General features: G+C 46.5%; 1 protein-coding gene across 2 annotated transcripts in view; it reads right to left on the bottom strand.

The window, feature by feature from the left end:
* Positions 1-21,762, bottom strand: part of COLEC12 (collectin subfamily member 12) — a 205,655-nt gene that overhangs the window by 167,212 nt on the left and 16,681 nt on the right. Inside the window, exons 2-3 of one of the 2 annotated variants that reach the window (XM_089305861.1) lie at positions 9,285-9,335; positions 5,013-5,285 (exon numbers count right to left, since the gene is read on the bottom strand). In XM_089305861.1, the coding sequence (XP_089161987.1) occupies positions 5,013-5,285; positions 9,285-9,335 (324 nt within the window). The remainder of the gene's footprint in view (positions 1-5,012; positions 5,286-9,284; positions 9,336-21,762) is intronic. The other variant, XM_051852076.3, reaches the window with a different exon arrangement.

The following is a 21,762-nucleotide window of genomic DNA, read 5'->3' on the forward strand; positions in this document are numbered from 1 at the left end:
TGCTGGGCCACCGCTCCATGAGACCTATCCTTAACACCCCCTCACCCCTGCCCACAGCTTCTTTAGAATGTTCCCTGAATCAACTATGACCCCCATAGAGGGCAGAGATTAGGATGGAGGAAGGAACTAAAAGGGAAGCATCAGACTGCATGAGGGTTGATGGGCTTCCCAAGGTGAGAACAGAGGCAACACCAGCCAGGCATATGGGGCCTGGGCAAAGGGAAGGAGCCAAGCACTGGAGGGCAGGCAGCAGCCACCACGTGCCTGGCCCCCTGCATACCACACAGAGGTCTGTATCATCTATGCACCTAGCAAAAGGAGAAGTGCTTGCCATTTCCATTTGACAGATGAGCAAAGTGATGCTGAAGAAGGTCCATGACTGCCAGGAAGGGGGTAAAGTCAGCATGGGAACCGGGACCACCCAGCGAGCTGCAGCCTGAGCCCAGTGACAAGCAGCAGGAGAGTGACAGGGACGAGGAGCACGAGGAGCACGGCCTCCTCCCCAGCACGTGGCCCTGCTACAGCCTGCCTTCCCCGGGGCCTCCAAAGAGCGGCTCAGCTCTCTCAAGGGAGGTCTCAGAGTTCATCTGTGTTAAGTTGCTTGGAGTTGCAACCAAAATGAGTAGCTCTTCTCCACCGTCCCCCCAACAACCCACCCCTGGAACCAGCCTAATGTCTTCATGCTGTCTTCACAGGAAAATGGCTCAGAGATTTTTCTCTGTTTTTTCCAAAAATAAAAACAAACCACATTCAGCTTCCTCAGCCCAGTTGTTGGAAAAACACATTATTCTCCTTCTCCTCCCCTCTCCCTTGCCCTCCTGCTCACCAGGATCCGTGAATGAGTGAGTGAAAGCCAGGGAAGGGTGGCAGGGGTATGACTTAACATGGTTGGAGAATTCAGGGCTCAAGTATTCCACACTAGACAACTTCTGAAATTCGGCTTATTTAATCCACACTTACCCATGACCACCAAACTGTGCCATCAGAATCCTGGGGTGCCCTGAGAACAGACATGTCTGGGTGCTTCTCAGCCCTGGGTTCAAGCAGACACAGGGCACGGAAACCAATGCTTAACTCAAATGTGGGCGTCGCCACGAAGCTTCAGGAGCCCCTGCTTCCTCGTTTGTGAACCACAGGGAAGTCCCACCTGGAAGGCTTTCCGGGAGCATTAGGTGAACTGATGGGTGGGAAACGGCCTGGCCCAGGAGACAGGCAAGAAAGGACGCTTGATGGCCCCCTTCACGTGAAAATGGCCAAATAATAATAATAATAATTTAAAATCAGATGTTGTTGTCAAGATCTGGCCTAACAGGACGCTGACCGGGCAGGAAAAGAAGAGAAACGTGGATGCACGCTGTTGGCAGGGGAGGTGGTGAATGGTACTACGAATACTGGTAACAATTAGGAAGTCTCCTCAGGTCACACAGAAGAAACGCAGCAGGCAAACTTCCCTTCTCCGGTTTTAGGGACACCCCCCACCCCGACCACTGCCTGCTTAGACAGGGCAGAGAGGGCTGGAGGAGTGACTGCAAACTCCCTTGGAGCCTATTCTGCCTTAGAATCCCCTGCACCAGCTTCTCTAACTGCCATGTGACATCCAGTTCTTACAAAATCAGAAATACCAGCCTGGGTAGGATTTGTAAAACCCACAAATACAGGGGTTCCGTGACAGGATGTAAATGGCATCGAACGTTTCAAAGAAACCCCTCAAAGAGCACCCATGACACTCAGCTCCCTCGCCCAGGACGCAGCTCCTGGGGTCAGTCCCTGGCCTCACGTGGGGCCCTGTCCACTGAGAGCTGCCTGGAAAAGGTGCCGCTGAGGGCACAGCCTTGTGCTGGGCGCTGGGCTGCCTTGCTCTTCGCAGGAAATGATGGGAATTCCTGGCATTCTCATCAGGGGCTGGGGAAGCTGCTGGTGTCAATCTTCCCGAGGGCTGTGGCAGAGGAATGCTGGGGCCCTCCTTGTTGTGGGAGGGGGACAGCTTCAAACGCACCTGCTCCCCAAAGCCCCGAAGATGGGAAGATGGGCCTTCCAGGAGGGTCCCAGGAGGGAGCCGAGAAGTCACCTGCCTGCCTCCAGCCCAGGAAACCCGAAGTGGAAGCATCCTCCTGGCAGCCTCTCCCAACCTTCTCTCCACTGAAATCACCAGGAACCTTGGAAAGGACTTTTTTTTTTTCCTCCCCATGGCCGTCTGGCTAAGCGTATGTGCTAGGATTTTTCAGAAGCCTGAAGGATCCTCCATGCTTTTTAGTCATTCCATTTCTCTAAATCTCTGGTCAAGACACAGTGCGACGATTTCACTAGAGCCAATGTCTTCGCCTGTTTTGTTACTATAACAGAACACTTGAGATGGGGTGATTTATAAAGGAAAGAGGTTCATTTTGGTTCATGATGCAGAAGGTTGGATAGCCCAAGGGTACAGCACCAGATTCTACTTGGCTACTGGTGAGGAAAGGAGGCCAGAATTCCCAGGATGGCTAATGTGTTCCCAAGAGAAAGGCCTTAATCCATTCATGTCCCAAATACCTCCCACGAAGCCCCACATCTAACACTACTGCACTGAGGACCAAGCCTCACCGTGAGCCCTGCTGGGGGTGAACCACAGTTAGCACTGATCTCAGAGGATGTACTTGGGAGGAGAGGACAGCGAAGGCAAGGAGCACGGGGGGACGTTCAGGAGCAGAGCTGGGCTCTATTCAGAACACGTGAACTTCATGACAAATGTGTATTCCAAGAAAAGTGGGATTTCCAAATTTTGTGTGCCAAAATAAACTTATCTTTTAAACAATTATTTATTTTATTTGAAAGCCAGGGAGACAGAGATCTCTCATCTACTGGTTCACTCTCTGAATGATTGCAGCAGCCAGGGCTGGGCCAGGCTGAGGCCAGGCACCAAGACCTGAGGCTCAGCTCAGTCTCCCACATGTGAGACCATCACCTGTGACCTCCCAGGGTATGCATTAGCAGGGACTTGAACCCAAGCACTCTGATAACTTAGCTTTAAATTCTATTTTTCCACAAGCCATTTGGAATATTCTTTTATGTCTCAGACTGCTTCAACTCACCCAGCACTGTGTGGACTAAAATGTTAGATATATGCATGTCAATGTGAAATTATTTTTCTAAGATTTATTATTCATTTGAAAGGCAGAATTACAGAGAGGAAGAGGCAGCAAGGGGTGGGGGGAAAGGAGAGAGAGAGGGAGGGGAAGAGGGGAAGAGGGAGTGAGAGGGAGGGGGGAAAGGGAGACAGAGAGAGAGAGGTTTTCCATCTACTGGTTCACTCCCCAGATGGTCACAACGACCAGAGCAACACCAAGGAGCCAGGAGGCTTCTTCTGGGTCTCCCATGTGGGTGCAGGGGCCCAAGCACTTTGGCCACCTTCAACTGCTTTCCCAGGCCACAGCAGAGAGCTGGATCAGAAGTGGAGCAGCCGGACTTGAACTGGCACCCATATGGGATGCTGGCACTGCGGTGGTATCTTTACCTACTACCACAGCATCAGTCTCTGGAATTATTTTTCAAAGAAAAGGAAAAAACCCGCTTGTTTGTGACATTGCAGGTAAATTAAACTACTCAAGGCCACACTTTGAATATATTTAATGACCTGCCAGGAAAAGACCTCTGACGCCCCTTTTTGTACTGTAACCTCTAAGTAATTTTTTTGGACTTTCCCCTTAGTTTTTGCAAAAGACTTGAGTTCTACTCCAAAGAAAGTGCCTCTTTATACTTCTTGTTACTGTTTCACGTTTGCAATTTTTCAGACTTTTTCTCCCCTAGCTATTAATAATTCCTATCTCTGAGACCCAAAGAAGCAATTTTGTCAAAGCTTTGTCAAACACAAACAACAAACTTTTCCAGCTGCCCACAGTTGCTCCTGGTAAACCCTTATAGGCTCAACTCTAGCTCCGGCTCGCCCATCACCCTGACTTTGGACATCTACGATTTTACCAGATTACATTGCAAAAACAACACAAATGACCAATCAATGAAATAAAGTTGGTCCAGCGGCCCCAGCACAGAAGGGGGCAAAGCGGCCTCCAAAGGGAGTGCTAGGGCATCCAGGTAGTGCTAATCTTCTGTCCCTTTGTGCTGAGTACAATAATCAAGGGTTCTTGAGTCTTGGGAGGTATGTTTGAAGACAATAGTAATTAGGAAATAAGGAGAAAAGCATCACTGTACTATGTCATATTCCACCTATAGAAAATAAAAATTATAGGTTGATAATCTGAAACCTGGGGTGAGCATTTGGCACAGTGGTAAAAATGTTGCTTGGAGTGCTTGCCCCCCATCTCAGAGTGCTGGGTTTGAGTCCTGGTTCCATTTGCAATATAATTTCCAGCTGGCGTGCACCCTTGGTGGCAGGAGGTGATGGTTCAAACACCTAGGTCCCTATGCCCACGTGGAAGACTCAGATTGAGTTCTGGGTTCCTGGCTTTGGCCTGGCTCAGCCCCAGCTGCTGTGCTCATTTGGAAGATCTCTGTTTCTCTTCCTTTCAAATAAAAACAAAATACTTTTTAAAATTTAGGAGGCCGGCACTGTAGCTCAGCAGGTTAAAACTGAGGACTGCAGCGTTGAAGCCTAAAGTGCTGAGGCCTGCAGTGCCAGCATCCCATATGGGTGCCAGTTTGAGTCCCAGCTGCTCCACTTCCGATCCAGCTCCCTGCTAATGCACCTGGGAAAGCAGTGGAGGACAGCCCAAGTGCTTGAGCTCCTGCACCACCAGGAGACAGAATAGAAGCTCCTGGCTTTGGCCTGGCCCAGCCCCATTTGGGGAGTGCATCAGCAGACAGAAGCTCTCTCTCCCTCTGTCTCTCTCCTTCTCTCCCTCTGTAACTCTGCCTCTCAAATAAATAAATCTTTAAAAAACAAAATCTAAAACCTGAAATGCTCCAAAATCTGAAACTTTATGAGTGCTGACATGACACCATGAAAAGAAAACTCCACTCAGACTTCATTACAGGTTAAGTCAAGACGCAGGCACATTAAACATTTCGTTTAAAGTTACCTTCAGGCGGGGCCGGTGCTGTGGTGTAGCGGGTAAAGCTGCCGCCTGCAGTGCTGGCATCCCATATGGGTGTTAGTTTGAGACCCGGCTGCTCCACTTCTGGTCCAGCTCTCTGCTGTGGCCTGGGAAAGCAGTAGAAGATGGCCCAAGTACTGGGAGACCCAGCAGAGGCTCCTGGCTTCGGATTGGCACAGCTCCAGCTGTTGTGGCCAATTGGGGAGTGAACCAGCGGATGGAAGCTCTCTCTGCCTTTCCTTCTTTTTCTGTATAACTCTGACTTTCAAATACATAAAAAAATCTTTAAAAAAAAGAGTTACCTTCAGGCTACACGTACAAGATGTATATGATACATAAACGAATTCTATCTTTAGACTTCGATCCCAGCCTCAAGACATTTCATTCTAAATAGGCAAATATTCCAGAAAATCTAAAAAAATCTGAAATCCAAAACGCTTGTGGTTCCATGCATTTTGGGTAAGCAGTATTCAACATGTAACATACTGGTACCTCATGTCCCAGAAAAGGAACTCTGCCAAACTGTAACTATAGTTACATCCCAATTAGCTCCGCATACTGAGGCCAAGATATGCTGACCTGCAAAGCCTGATTAAGCTTGAAAATGCTCACTTAATTAACCCTTCAAACTTTGCCCTCCTTGAAACTTTCGTCAGAGAAGCAAATAAAGATACCCTTAGACCTAACTCTACCTCTGCTTGAAACAACTACCCAGAGCTGTGGGGACTGGGCTAACCAGCTTGGCTTCTGAAAAGATGGAAGAAAACAGAAGACCTAGTTGAGACTACAACACAAGAATGAATCCCTGAATCAACAAGATACGACTGTGCTAAAATAGCACAAAACCATCCTGGATGATAGGAGGAGATCACACACTACTCTCTCTATTGTAAAACGATACATGCTGATTTGAAAATGCACACTACAGAGTTACATATGCAGCTTGATTTTTGGTTTTGTGGCAAATGTGTCTGAGTAATTATATGTGAGTAACTTCAGAAAGAAATTCACCCGGCAATAATCTAGTAAAAAACAAGAGTCTCTTTGCCCTGCAAATAATGCACCCCTGGCTCATCTGTAGGCTACATTCAGGTTGTGTTTATTGTATTTGCATATACAAGACATACTTAAAGTTAGCCAATAACTAGTCTTCAAGACATCAAGTCTATGTTTGCAAAAATAAAAGCCTACACTATCACCACGTTCAGGGGCTAATTACATCAGCACTGCTCTTCAGGAATGAGGTTTCAGCCCTGTCACCCTTTGATATTCTGCAGTAGCTGTCCCAAAATGTCCAGCCCCAAGTCTCCGGAGAGTGACAACACAGCTTTGTGTTTTTATAGGGTTGTACCTTCAAAGCGTCTGTCCATCTGGTATCTCTCTTAACCCCACAACAGCCCTGGAGAAGTAGACTCATCTGCTGTGGCAGGTGTCACTCTGCTTACTGGGCAGATGCAGCATGGGAGGCCCCCCAGTTTAAGTAACTGCTTTTAAATCACAAGAATGATGAGGGGTAGGGTCATGAGGGTGGGGTGGGGGGGGAACGGGGCCACATAAGGCCTGTGAAATCATTCGGCCTGGCCCTGCCAAGGCAACTGCAGGCGGGACTCAAAACCCAATAAATCAACAGCAGGCTAACTTTTAAGTTGATAATTTTGTATGGCCCACGGATAGCCCTTGGCAGACAAAAGGCTCCCCACCCCTGGGAGAGGCTGCATCATCTCTGGACGGCTGCCACCTATACTTTCCTAACCAACCTGCTGTGGGGCAAGAACCTGGTCTTCCCTGGGTGACAAAGTTTAACCATGCCTGGAGGAATGGGTTTTTAGGTTTTGCTGGACTCAATGATCACATGTGGCTACTTGTAAAAACCCACTGACCCTGTAAAGAACCAGGCCCAGAGTCCCAGGTTATGTAAAAGTGGAGAAGCCTCCCCTATAGCACTTGAGTGGGTGTTCCACTCACTTCAGGCTTCTAGGTGTTCCACTCACTTCAGGCTTCTAGAACCGCAGGGTCACTCTCCAGGATGCAGAAACTGAGGTCACTTCAATCTCACTGTGAGGCCCTTCCCTAAACGACACTATTAACCTGAGTCTCATAACACCCAGAATCTTCTAAGTGCGGTTCCAGTTACTTGCTTGAACAAGGAATTTATTGAGCCCCACCTCCTCTATCTGTAAAAGTAAAGGCTAACTTAAATCATCTCAAAGTTCAGTAATCAGTTCTCATCTATAATTTAACCACATAAATTAAAATCCCTTTGGCAACACAACCTTTTCCGTATTTTTTACTAAATCCCTCTCCATCTAACTAGCTACATAGTTATGGAATTTATAAAAAAATTTTCTCTAAGGTCATCCTTTTTACAGAGACTTTTTCTCCTGGCTACTTGTACATTCACTGATTTCCAAATATACAAATATCTCAGGGCTGGTGTTGCGGTGCAGTGGGTTAAAGCTGCTGACTGTGACACTGCCATCCCACATGAGTGCCAGTTCAAGTCCCAGCTGCTCTGTTTCCGAATCAGCTCCCTGCTAATGCACCTAGGAAAGCAGCAAAGGATGGCTCAAGTGCTTGGGTCCCTGCCACCCACATGGGAGACCCAGATGGAGTTCCAGACTCCTGGCCTGGGCCTGATCCAGCCATGCCCACTGTGGCCATTTGAGGAGTTAACAGGGGATGGAAGATCTCTCTCTCTTTCTAACTCTGCCTTTCCAATAAATGTTTTTTTTTTTTAATCTCAACATTTATTTTGACAAGTCTGAGTTTTCTATTTCTGCCTTTCCATGTTTTTTCTGTGTATTTTGCTTTCCTTTATAATTAGTTTTACTGCCACCCTCAGTGAATCCCCAGGAGAATCAGAGCAACACAGGATACAGATCCAGCAACAAGAAACCGGGCAGACAAAGAACAGGAGTGTGGCCAGGGGAGAAAGGCCTGCGCCCAGGCCTCTGCCAGGGCATGCACGAGGGAGCCATGGGCCTGGTGCCATTGCATTCCCATTTTAAAGTTTTACTTTTTCCCAGAAAGAAATGCAGAAGTGTGTATCCAGAGGAAAAATGCCGAAGCAAGAAGGGAGCCAGACCAGCTGGGGGTTGTTAGTTTTAATCAAAGTCCAGCCAGGATTTTTTTCTTAAGCTACAGGAAGTAGATTCACTCTTTCGTATTCTCTTTCTCCTTTTCTACACACACACACAGTTCTCTATAATTTCTCCTTACCCACTTCCTCTGGCCAACTCATAGAAATAGGCTGGTTGGAAAAACCTCCGCACCCTTGAACTGTCTTTCTGTGTTTCCAAGTGACATCACAGAAGCAGAGAGTGGCCAAAGCAAGGGAGAGAACCCACAGGCAGCAGCCCGGGAGGCAGAGGACCACGAATTCACTCCCTGCGGCTGCTGAGACAGAGCTCCACCAACACAAATTTCTCCTACAGTTCTGGGGGCCAGAAGTCTGAAATCAGCTTCAGTGGGCTGGAACAGTGATATAGAAAGGGCCTCCCCCTCTGAAAGCCTTGAAGGAAGAACCCATTCCCTTGCCTTTCCTAGTTCTTCCTTGACGTGTGGCCTTCCTCTTTCACATTCCTCCACCATGGCATCATGGCGAAAGTCTACTGAAGTCTACTCTCCCTTTGCCTGTCTCTTACTAAGACAGCTGGGATAGCCCTGTGACAGGGCACGCCTGAGTAATCCAGCAAGCTCCCCGCATCCCAAGCTTTTCAGCTTTATCACGGCTGCCAAGTCCTTTTTGCCATGACGAGACACTCAGGTTCTGGGAATCAAGATGCTGGTATTCTGGGGGCCATTATCCAGCCTAGCATGGAGCATCTGTGCCTAGCTGGTTCCTGGACAACAGCGCCCTCTCATTCACTAAGTTACGAGCCCGAGGCTATAAGACACAGAAGAAAGGATGGATTCTAAATTTCAAAACAGGGAAATTCCATGTATTTTGATCGTGTGCTGTCTTGTCTCAGATTGACCTTTCCTGCCATACTTTGCCTCTAGTGAACTATTTCGTATACAGCAGGCACATAAAGATCCTTTCACTTCCCCCATGCTTGAATGCAGCTCCTGCCCACTGCCTCTCAGGTGAGCAATCATCGTCCATGACAGAGAAACTCAATTTCCAACCAGACTGAGACCCAGAACCACAAAAATCCTGTGCATCAAGGCTGCAATGACAGCCTTGTCACAGTCTCTGAGGGCTGTGACTGGAGGCGCATCGATGTGGAGAAGGAGCAAAGCTTTGCTGGAACTCACCAAACCTCTTGTAACCGAAGGACTGCACCTCCTCCTCCTCTGCGAAGTCGTCTGCAGGAGAAGAAAAGACACAGAGTTAACCCTGGCTAGGGCGCCGCAGTGCAGTGTTGCTGCAGGATGCACCTGCTCCAGTCTCCGCCTGCACCACAAGGCCTGTCACAGAGGCTTGCCTTCTGCTCCTGGATCATCCCAGGTCAGCCCATTTTTCACGACTGCAACACAATACCCGAGGAAGGCTAACTTTATAAAGAAAAGGGGTTTATTTAGCTCACAGTGTGTGAAGCTGAAGGTCTGAGATCAGGTAGTCCCCTTGGCTTGGCCTCTAGTGAGGGCATAAAGGCTGGAGCACATGCAAGTGGGAGAGATCACATTGCCCAAGCAGGAAGCCAGAGAGCAGCTGGGGATCCCACAATTCCCTCTGAAGGCACAGGTGTGCTCCCAATGACCTAAGGACTGCCCAAGTGGCTCCACCTTTTAAAGGTCCCCACCACCTCCCATTGCCACATTGAGGACCAAGCCTCCAACATGCAGACCCTTAGGGGACAAACAACATCCAAACCCAGCACCAGGCTTCTGAGAAAGACCACGAGATCTTTGTACCGGCTGTTCCTGCTGCCAGGAACAATCTTCCTCCTCCTGTTGATGTTGTCGTTGAAGTTCTTGTTGTTAAGATTTATTTATTTATTTTGAAAGAAAGAGTGACAAAGGGGATAGAGGGAGAGGGAGGGGGAGGGGAGATGTCTTCTATCCCCTGGTTCATTCACAATGGCCAGGGCTGGTGCAGGCTGAAGCCAAGAGCATGGAACTCCATTCTGGTCTCCCACATGGATGGCAGGGGCACAAATAACTTGGGCTATCTTCCGCTGCTTTCCAGGGGGTGTTACCAAGGAGCTGGTTAGAAAGCAGAGCAGCCAGGGCTGGCTCGAATCGGCACTCCAATATGGGATGCCAGTGTCACAAGCAATGGCTTAACCCACTGGGCCACGATGCTGGCCCCCTCCTGTCTTAAACGTAGCTTCTTCTAATTCTGGTCTCAGCGAAAGCACAGCTCTGCCTTCAACATGCCTTTCAGGACTACCCCCGCCAACTCCTCGTCACACAATTCTATTTCAGTACTATTGTCTGGTACTTTCCTCACTTGTTTGTGTGTCTATGTGTGCTTGAGTTTATTATTATATCATTCTTCCTGTAAGCAGAAACTCTGTCTTGGTTCACATGAATAACTGGCCAGGATGGTGCCTGTCACAGAGGGGCTTCATCAGTGTTGTTGCACAAATGACTGAAGAATCAACTGTCCAAGGGGTTATCTTCTTGTGCCTGATCCAAGAGCTCCCCCTTTCAGATGTCTGGGCCCTGGTATCATCCCTCCCACCAGCCGTCACACCTCAGGAGCCCAGCACAGCTCCTGCAATGACCACTGAACACTGCCCCTTCTCCTTCTGTTGGATAACTGGGACCAACAGGTAGCTCCCAGTAAGTGCATTTCAGAAGAGGCCTTGCTCTGAGAATTCTGAAATGTAAACCCACTACAGAAACAAGAGGGATGCTATGTCAGCTCTCCGTTAGAGTCAAAAATCTCCCTCCTAATACGGACCTGACACAATTCTTCACCACATCGACAAATAACTTCTGCAAGCACAGTAGACACAATTTCATATTAATTATGCAGTTAAAGGATTCCTTTGACAGTGGTCCTAACCAATTACTGATGCTTCTTGACCTCTATGGAGTTACGTCCTGATAAACCCATCATGATCTCTAAACATCACAGGTTGAAAATGCATTGAATACACCCACCTACCGAAGGTCACAGCTTAGCAACACTGTACCCTGCAGAGTCGGGGGTTCCCCGAGATCTCAGGGCTGACTGGCAGCTGCAGCTGCCACTGCACAGCATCCCAAGAGACGAGCATGCTGCAGCCCAGGAAAAGATCCAAATGCAAAACCCAAAGTGCCACTTCTGCTGAGTGCATATTGGTTCTGCATCACCAAAGAGTCAACAAATCTTAAGTCAAATCATCGTAAGTGGAAGACCATCTGTGTTTTGGAGTTAGCCCGCATCATGGCCCTAGCACTTGGCTGCCTGTTCATGCGCAGTTCCTCTCAGAGGCAGGCATTCAGCACTGGGGAGGGTCAGAGACTGTGAGGCCATGGGCTTCAGAGATGTCACGGCCCCTTCCTTCAAGACACTGAGTGGCTTTCAAGGAAGACAGCATGAAAGGGGAAAGGAAGCCCTTGTGGAGGGTGGGGAAAGGATCTTTTTCAACCCCCACCTGGGACATGACCTGGCTATACCTGAACTTTGAAATGTGATAGGAACACAAGTCACATGATATCCTTAACACAATGTGGTAAACCTTAGAATGTTAGTCTGATTCATTTACAAAAACAACAATTATTGTTAGGAGAGAATTTCTGAGGACAGGGAATAGATGGTGGCTTGGAATCCAGAGGGCAAGGTATTTATAACCAAAGTAGTCTTCTTATGTTAGGGATTAAAACCTTAGTTCTTTCTGCATGAAGAACAACATACTTACAACCAAGAGAGCAGAACCTTTCTCAGTGCTGACTCAGTGACTGGTTAGATTAACAAACACAAATCAAGCCCCACTCTGAGCCTACTTTACCTAGTAAGCCATCAGTTAATAGCCAAGGTCTGGTCTGTCCTCAGTTAAAGAGAAACCCTCATCTGCTGCTTCTGCTTAGAAATCCATTTGTTTCTTTATTCTTCATTCAAGAAAGTCATCCCTCAGTATCCATGGGGTAACCTTGGACACTCAAGTCCCTTCTATAAAACAGTACAGTATATGCACATAGCACATTCTCCTGTATACTTTATCTGGAGATTATTTAGGATATCTAATACGATGTAAATGCTGTGTGAATAGTTGTTAGACCATGGTGATTGGGAAATGACAAGAAAAAAGTCATTTTACATGTTCAGTATAGATACAATTTTTTTTTCAAGTATTTTTCATCTGAGCTTGGTTGAATCTGAGCATGCAGAACCCACATGTGCAGCGAGGGCAGATAGATATACTGAAGTTGACAAGACATGAATGTAAGTAACGATGCCACCCAGACATCAGCCTCACCTGCCAACTCTTGCATCAGACATGGTCAGCCAAGGAAGGCTCACGAAGGTCTCACTGTTCAATCATTGGCCCTGGTAGCAAACAGCTTAAAATGTCCCATTAGACAGCTCTGTTGTCCTGCACAGCTTCTCTTCAGCAGGCTCCCATTTGTTTGTTTGTTTTCTTTTTCCTCTCGCATCTTTTTCCCATGCACCATTTAGTCTGACTGACTCTTCTCTCCTTCCTGAAATTTCCCTGGGAACTTCAAATTCCTCATAGTTTTGTTATTAAGGCAAGCCCATTCTGCCCCTGCTCCTACCTCCAAATTAACATATTCAAACCCATCAAGGATGCAAGAGAACAAAGTCCTAACAGCTAACCTCCCCTCCACCCATCCTACAACACAGCTCTGCAGCGATGGACTTCCAGTCTCTTGTCTTAACCTTCACCCAGAAGGCTTAGTAATGCTTATGAAAGCAACCAAAGAATAAAAATTTCTTTATCTCACCCAACCCTAAAATTAGATAGCAATTCATATGCAATATGAAGCATACAAATAAAGCACTAGAAATTTCTCCTGGCTGTGATGATCAGGAAAGCCCTTGTGGAGAATGGTCTGAAATCAATCTTTGTCCATGTTTCTTCTAAGGCCGGGAAAAGGTCGATCAGGAAATAACACATACTGAATCCTTGGCTTGGAAATTCATAATTGTTTTTGTTTTGAAAGTATATTTATTTAGTTGAAAGAGAAAGTTACAGAGAGACAGAGATCTTCCATCCACTCCTCAGATGGCCACAATGACCATCGGTGGGCCAAGCTTAAGCCAGGAGCTTCGCCTGGGTCTCCAACATGTGCAGCAGGAGCCCAAGCACTTGGGCCGTCTTCTGCTGCTTTCTCGGGCCATTAGCAGGGAGATGGAACAGATGTGGAGAAGCTGAAACATGAACCAGGGCCCGTATGGGATGCCAGCATCGCAGACAGAGCTTTACCTGCTACGCCACAACCCCAATCCTTCATAATGGTTTTTAACTATCAGAGACTCTGAGAAGTGCTGAGAGGAAAATTTTTTAAAACTTGTTTAGTCCTGTTTTATTCAATGTTTTCCAAAGTTGAGATAAAGTCTTACCTTCTCTTTTTTTTTCAGTCCTTCAAAGTTGGGTAGAGTTAGGGCAAGTAAAGCTTGGAAAGCAAAGGTATTTCTAAAAGCTCATGGAAAATGGGATTAAAAGATAAACTGGGCAGGTGTTGTGCACAGCAGGTTAAGTTGCCATGATGGATGCCTGCATCCCATCCTGGAGCAAGGGTTCAAGTCCTGGCTACTCCACTTCCAATGCAGCTTCCTACTAACTCACCTGGGAAGACAGCAAATGATGGTTCAGTGGCTTGGGTCCCTGCCACCCATGTGGGAAAATGGATGGAACTGCTGACTGCTGGCTTCATCATAGCCCAGCCCTGGCTGCTATAGGCATTTGGAGAGCGAACCAGGAGACAGAAGACTGATGGATTCATCTCTCTCTTTCTCTCTCTCTTCCTATCACTGTGCCTTTCAAACAAATATATAGATACTTTTAAAATTATTATTTTGCTGCCAAGTATCTTAAATTCCTGCATAATTTTTGCATAATAAGCATTTTAATGACCCTTTTGAAGATCCCTCATACGTATGGATTAAAAAAAATATTTGCACCAAATAATCTTTTAATTCAATTTTCACGAACTTTTGGAAGAATCTGGAATGGTTCATTAGTGTGAGTGTCCGCCAGAGCCCACTGATCTTCCCAGGGGCTCATATAACAAACAGCTCCTTCAGGCTGGTGGGGCTGGGTGCTGGGGAACATGAGGAAGAGGACAAAAGCTGACAGGGCCCATGACTGCGGAGAAGAGGCTACCGTAGCCCAGGAGAGAGAGCGGGTAGTCAGCATTCCTAACGACTGAACACTAGAGAGAGCAACAGGTACACGGCAGGGCTCCCAACAGCTGTCCAACAGGTCTTGAGAAAGACAGATCACCTGTCTTAGGCACAGTGTTAGAAGTCTGTTACCAAAACCTTTTCCTCACACCATGTGGCCCCACGCTAAATGTGTCCCAGGCTCTCTTTCCAGCATCAGCGCCTGCAAAGGTGATGGCCTCAAATAAAGATAGGCCTTCTGAGAGCAGCCTGCTTAGCAACGTGCCACTGGGCAGAATCTGTCTCTGACAGTCAGTGGCACACAACAGCCGCACTGCTCCACGGGTGAGGACTTGGGTAAGATTGAAGACCTCTAAGTTCTGCCCTGGCCGTGACTCCATCCCTGCTTCTGACGGTGGTTTGTCTGCAGGGAAGAAGCAACCTTAGCATATTAAGTAACAACACGTGCTGAAGATTTACATCTGCCAGCACATATTTCCTTGGCTCCCACAGCTATACTTGGACATTTTCATTTTAATACCTATGGGCTACACTGGAGCTTGCCTGCCTATTTTGAAATGTGATTTAAAAAAAACACACACGCACAACTTTCCTTGGTAACTGGCACAGAGCCATGCTGGCCAGAGATTTCACAACAGAGAATGCTGAGCAGAATTCTGCTGCTGATTTATTCTTTGAGCCTGGCTATTCCAGAGCTCCATGAGTTCAAGCTGAGTTTAGTTTAGTTGGCTCAGAGAGTCGAGAGTCACACACATTAAAATGTTCCAGTAGATCTGTGGGCCAAGTTTTAGAATGGCCCTGCAGTTAGAATTTACCTCTCCTTCCCCTACATCTCGTGGGATCAGCGTGACAGCGCTCACCCCCATCTGCCTAAAATTCCAGTTCTGTTTTTTTCTGACTCCCCCAGATGAACAGCCCTTTGCATCCTGGACACTTGTCACACTGTACCCTTTGCAACTAGACAGTTAAGGCACGCGACAGGCACTCAGTCGTCATGGAAAACGAAGCAAACTGGGGTTACAGGAGTGTCTGTCTACCTCTCCCACGAGCTCATGAATTCCTTAAAGACAGAGATTAAGTCTTTCTTTTTGGTTGGGGGAAAGAAGAGAATTATTATTAGTCAGTGCAGGGGCCAGTGCTGTGGTGAAGAGTCCTGTGCTGCTGCCTGCTTCCACAACATCCCATATTGGAGCACTTGTTTGAGACCTGACTGCCTCACTTCTGATCCAGCTCCCTGCTAAAGCACCTGGGAAAGCAGTGGAAGACAGCCCAAGTCCTTGGGCTCCTGCACCCCCATGGAGACCTGGATGAAGCTCCTGGCTCCTGGCTTCAGTCTGGATTAGTCCAGCCATTGTGGCCATCTGGGAAGTGAACAAGCAAATGGACGATCTCTGTCCCCCTACCCCCAATCACTCTTTCAAATAAATAAATCTTTAAAAACATATTTATTAGTCAGTGCCAACTGAATGCCAGGTATCTCACATTTTTTAAAAAAGATTTATTCATTTGAAAGGCAGAATTACACACAGAGGGAGAGGCAGAGAGAGAGGTTTTTCCATCCATTGGTTTATTCCCCAAATGGCTGCAATAGACTGAGGCCGAACTGAAGCCAGGAGCCAGGAGCTTCCTCCAGGTCTCCCATGTGGGTTCAGGGGCCCAAGAACTTGGGCCATTTTCTACTGCTTTCCCAGGCCATTGCTGAGAGCTGGATTGGAAGTGGAGCAGCCAGGACTCAAATTGGCACCCATATGGGATGCTGCTGCTGCAAGTGGAGGCTTTACCTGCTATGTCACAGCACCAGCCCCATATTTTGTTTTGTTGATCTGTTTTACTGATGAGAAAGCTACTTTATTTGACCTAAAGTCTCATAACTTGTGAGTAGCCAGATGAGACTAAAAGCAGACCTGTGGGGTTGTGGCATTGCACACCATGCTGGTAACAGACCCACAGACCCAAGAAACTGAACCCTGTACCAGCAGCAAGGAAGACTCAGAAGCAATGGTTTACACTGAATCCTAGGAAGACTTAAGAATTTGGGAAACATCTGACTCTGGACAGGGAATAAAGATGAGACCCATGAGAGTTTCTCAGGCATGGAAAGCCATACACTGTGGCAAAAAAAAAAAAAAAAAAAAAAAAAAAAAAAAAAAAAAAAACCAAAACCTAAATGAAAGATCTCTGTGAGACCCCAGTGGAAAGAACGGGCCATCAAAGGAGGAGGTACCTTTCTCTGAAGGGAGGAGAGGACTTCCACTTTGACTATGACCTTGTCTAAATAAGATCGGAGTTGGCGAACTCAAGAGGCTTCCATAGCCTTGGCAGCTCATGACAAGAGCTTTGGGTGATTACTGATGTCATAAAAAAGAGTGTCAAATTGTTAAATCAACAACAGGAGTCACTGTGCACTTACTCCTCATGTAGGATCTCTGTCCTTAATGTGTTGTACTATGTGAATTAACGGTATAATTAGTATTCAAAGAGTACTTCATACTTTGTGTTTCCGTGTGGGTTTAATCTGTTGATATCTTTACTTAGTATATACTAAGTTGATTTTCTGTATATAAAAATAATTGAAAATGAATCTTAATGAAGAATGGGATGGGAGAGGAAGTAGGAGATGGGATGGTTTGCGGGTAGGAGGGTGGCTATGGGGGTAAGAACCGCTATAATCCAAAAGTTGTACTTTTGAGATCAATATTTATTAAATAAAAGTTAAAAAAAAAAAAAGATGAGGCTGGCTGGCACCACGGCTCACTTGGCTAATCCTCCGCCTGCGGCACCAGCACCCCAGGTTCTAGTCCCGGTCAGGGCTCCGGATTCTGTCCCAGTTGCTACTCTTCCAGTCCAGCTCTCTGCTGTGGCCCGGGAAAGCAGTGGAGAATGGCCCAAGTGCTTGGGCCCTGCATCCACATGGGAGACCAGGAGAAGCACCTGGCTCCTGGCTTTGGATCAGCGCGGCTCACTGGCTGTAGCGGCCATTTGACGAGTGAACCAACGGAAGGAAGACCTTTCTCTCTGTCTCTCTCTCTCTCACTGTCTAACTCTGCCTGTCAAAAAAAAAAAAAAAAATGAGGCTAACACATGGGGACTGGTTAAACAAACATTAAGAAGCTATCATCAAAAAGATAACAAGTATTGGCAAGGAGACGGAGAAATTAAAACCTTCATACACTGCTATGGAAAACAGTCTAGCAGTTCTCCCAAAAGTTAAGCAGCGAGTACCCATTTGATCCTGCAGTCCTCCTCTGAGGCACAGATCCAAGAGAACTGAAAACATAGGTCTGTACAAAAACTTGTACATGAATGCTAATTACAGTGGTATCTGTAATGGCAAAACTAGGGCCATATAAACACGCATCAAGTAGTGAGTGGACAGGTAAACCACGGTTTATCCATACAGTGGAACAGTACTCAACAGTGAAAGGAAACAGTGCTGACACACGCCATGATGTGGAAAAACCATGAAATCACTAAACTAAGTGAAAGACACCAGCCACAACAGACCACATGCTGGACGACCCTGTTTATATACAATGTCTACAAAAGGTACACTTACAGAATCAGAAGGCAGAATACTGCTTGCCAAGGGCTGGGGGCTCAGGGGACATAAAAATGGGTGATTGTTAATGGATATGGAGCTTCTTTTTGGGGTGATGAAAATGTTCTGAAATTGACAGTAATGATGGCTACAAAATATGAACATATCAAAAAGACACTGAATTGCATACTTCCAATGAATGATTTGTATGATACATGGAATAAAAGATGCAGTTGAATCCCCCAGGCTCCCACATTGCTTGGTGACTATTCCTCCCTGGAAGTTAAAGCAGAAGGTTCCTTATCTAGTGGACCCCACTAAGAGGGGAGATGAAGGGAACTATGATGATATGCAGGGAAAGGTGACCAGATCCTGCTCCTCTTCTGCTACTCAGCCACACTATTCCCTCCAGGATAGACTGGAGGATTGCTCTCCGGGAATGTGACTCGCTAAGAGAAAAATAAATGAATGGTTCTCATTCTAGGATGTTCCCAGTGGAAGAGGCCAAGCAGATCAGCTTAGACTGACTGACAGAGTTCAGAAAACAGCCACCCAAAACAGAGGTTCTGAATGATTCTTTTTTTTTTGACAGGCAGAGTGGACAGTGAGAGAGAGAGAGAGAGACAGAGAAAAAGGTCTTCCTTTGCCGTTGGTTCACCTTCCAATGGCCGCCGCGGCCGGCGCACTTGCGGCTGGCGCTGACTGATCTGAAACCAGGAGCCAGGTGCTTCTCCTGGTCTCCCCTGGGGTGCAGGGCCCAAGGACTTGGGCCATCCTCCACTGCACTCCCGGGCCACAGCAGAGAGCTGTCCTGGAAGAGGGGCAACCGGGACAGAATCCGGTGTGCCGGCGCTGCAGGCGGAGGATTAGCCTAGTGAGCCGGGGCGCTGGCCCTGAATGACTTTTATAAAGACCTTCTCTTAAATATGAAAAGACAGCCCAGGGTCATTAGAATGACAGCCTTGAATCCAAAACGTCAAGGATGAATAGAAACCAAAGTCATATGGATGTAATAAACATGCAGGGAGATAAAAATGCCCACAAAGAACCATACCGTACTATACTGTCCTAGACAGGAGATAACGTATGCATAAAATAAAAGCAGGAAACTGTAAAAAGGCAATCATCAGAAAAAAAAATTAGAAACTCTTAAAAATTAGAAATATGACTACATAAATAAAATTTCAGTGAAAAGGTTGGATAATAGTGTCAAATATTCCAGAAAGCAGAAAAAAATGCAAATAATAGAAAATAGCAAAGATAAGGGGAAAAAAGCAGAGAACCCTTTTAGGAAATCCAATTTCCAATGGCAGGTGTTTCAGGGTGAAAAATAGAAGGAGGGAAGCGTGGAAGAGTGGCAGAGTCACAGGTCCCTGTACTGGAGGACCTGAGTCTCTGAGTGCGAGGGCCCATGGCTGCCCAGCAAAGACAGAGTCCTGAGAGCCACGCCAGAGCAAAGCACCATAAATTTCAGCACAGTGGGGACAAAAAGAAAATCCTAAAAGCTCTCAGGAAAAAACACCCAAGTTACTTATAACAAAAACAAAACAGAAAACAGCTTTACATTTCTGGAAGCTAAAAGAAAATAGAGCAGTGCTTTCAAAATTCTAAGGAAACATTATTTCCAATAGAAAAATTTCTCAATTCAGTGAACTGGAAACCTAAAGACCCTTTCAGATCTATGGGATCCCCAGGGTGTACCTGGCACTCACACTTGTCTTGGGATATTACTGGAGAATGCATTACACTAAAAAAAAAAACAAATCCAGTGTGTTTAGTGCACCTGTGTGGGAGTTACACATAGCAACCTAACCCCAACGCTGCATCAGAAAGACGCAGGAAAGATTTCTTCAAGGTAAAATGGACAGAATACCTACAGTGTTTGAGCATGCTGTGGAGAGATGTGGGAAAGTGGAAGACACACTGAGGATGAGTTATGATACACACATTCACACATTACATATAGACAGAGATAAATTGAGAGAATTATTAACTCGGGAAACAAAAGTTAGGCAAAAAAGAACTACGATTCAGGAAACCCTGATTGTTGATTTAACCAGGATAATGAAACTACAAGCATACTTCAAAAAGTTCATGGAAGATAGAATGAAAAGATAATTTATTTTGGTGCAAAATTTTTTTGAAATTCGTACTTTTGCACAATATGTATTTTTCACAAATGCATTGACAAGTCCTCATACGCATGGGTTTCAAAATTTTTTGTACCAAAATAAACATAACCTTGAGTTCTATTTTCCATGAACTTTTTGAAGTGTTCTTATGTGTTGGGAGGATGGAGGGGAACAAGAGTTGTTCCACGAGGGTCGTCAGATGGAGACAGGAGGTAGAAGAGAACAAAATCTCTGTCTGCCGTAAAGGGAAGTCCATTATACAGCACCTAAGACCAAAAATTAATAATAATAAGCAAGAGCATCAAAAGAATGTCACTTGGAGATATGCAGGTTTGTATAGATGGTGGGCATAAAGGGTCACCAACAATTCTTTCCTGTTCTCTGCATGCGAGTCTCCTTCCTTCCCTTGAATCTGGGTGGCCTGGTAACTTGCTCTGGTCGTGGACTGTGGTGGATGAGGCAGGGGTGACTCGGGGCTCAGGCCTCAGAGGCCTTTCAGCTTCTGTTTTCATGATCTTAGCAGCCAGCAGCCCTGTGAAAAGTCCAACCACCCTGTTGGAGCAGAGGCCACCTGGAGATAGAGAGAGAGCCTGGAGGACTGGAGGCTGCAGGGAAAGACAGAGACTCCCAACCCTCAAGCCACTCCAGCCACCCCTGGGGACTCTTCAGACCCTCCAGGGAGCCAGCTGGGCCACCCAGGAAGCAGAGCTGCACTGTCCCAGTCCAGCCTGGTCCAGATTACAGAACAAACAAACAGCTACTGTTTTAAACTACAGGATTTGCTGTTATCATGGGGGGGGGGGGGGAGGAAATGCCAAAAGAAAATGCTGTCAAAATCACCAAGAGGTTGCCTTGGGAATGGAAAATGATGAGACAAAGGTGGCCTGGGCAGAATACTGTTTTTCATAATAAACCTACAGTACCACTCGACTCTCTTAAGTACAGTTCTAACTCTAATCAGAATTTAAAGTAAAGTGAATCTTACATTTTTATCTCACTTGTTATTCATGAATTGTTTCCATATATAATTTGATTAATATATTTTACTTAAAACATCTGTAATTTTGCTTATGAAAAGATGCTCTTTAATTTCATGTCCTGGTTCAGTGGCAAAATTGGCATAATCTGCCTTCACAAAAGAAATTTAAAAAATGTTCTCTTGGGCCAGAGCTGTGGCGTAGCAGGAAAGCTGCCGCCTGCAGTGCTGGCATCCCATGTGGGTGCCAGTTCAAGTCCCAGTTGCTCCTCTTCCAATCCAGCTCTCTGCTATGGCCTGGGAAAGCAGTGGAGGATGGCCCAAGTCCTTGGGCCCTGTATCCACGTGGGAAGACCTGGAGGAAGCTCCTGGCTCCTGGCTTCAGATTGGCCCAGCTCCAGCCACTGCGGCTAATTGGGGAGTGAACCAGTGGATGGAAGACCTCTCTCTCTCTGCCTTGCCTTCTCTCTGTGTGTAACTCTGACTTTAAAATAGATAAATAAGAGGCCATTGCTGTGGTGCAGCAGGTTAATGCCCTTGCCTGAAGCACCGGCATCCCATATGGGCACCAGTTCGAGACCCACCTGCTCCACTTCCAATCCAGCTCTCTGCTATGGCCTGGGAAAGCAGTGGAAGATGGCCCAAGTTCTTGGGTTCCTGCACCTGCATGGGAGACCCAGAAGAGGCTCCTGGATCCTGGCTTCGGATCGGCACAGTTGCAGCCAACTGGGGAGTAAACCATCGATGGGAGACCTCTCTCTCTGCATAACTCTTTCAAATAAATAAATAAATCTTTAATTAATAAATAAATCTTAAAAAAAGAAAAAGCAAAGTTAAGCAAGCAATAG

Source organism: Oryctolagus cuniculus, chromosome 10 (genome assembly GCF_051225735.1).
Source record: "Oryctolagus cuniculus isolate XC-2025 breed Fujian yellow rabbit chromosome 10, ASM5122573v1, whole genome shotgun sequence".
Taxonomy (NCBI): domain Eukaryota; kingdom Metazoa; phylum Chordata; class Mammalia; order Lagomorpha; family Leporidae; genus Oryctolagus; species Oryctolagus cuniculus.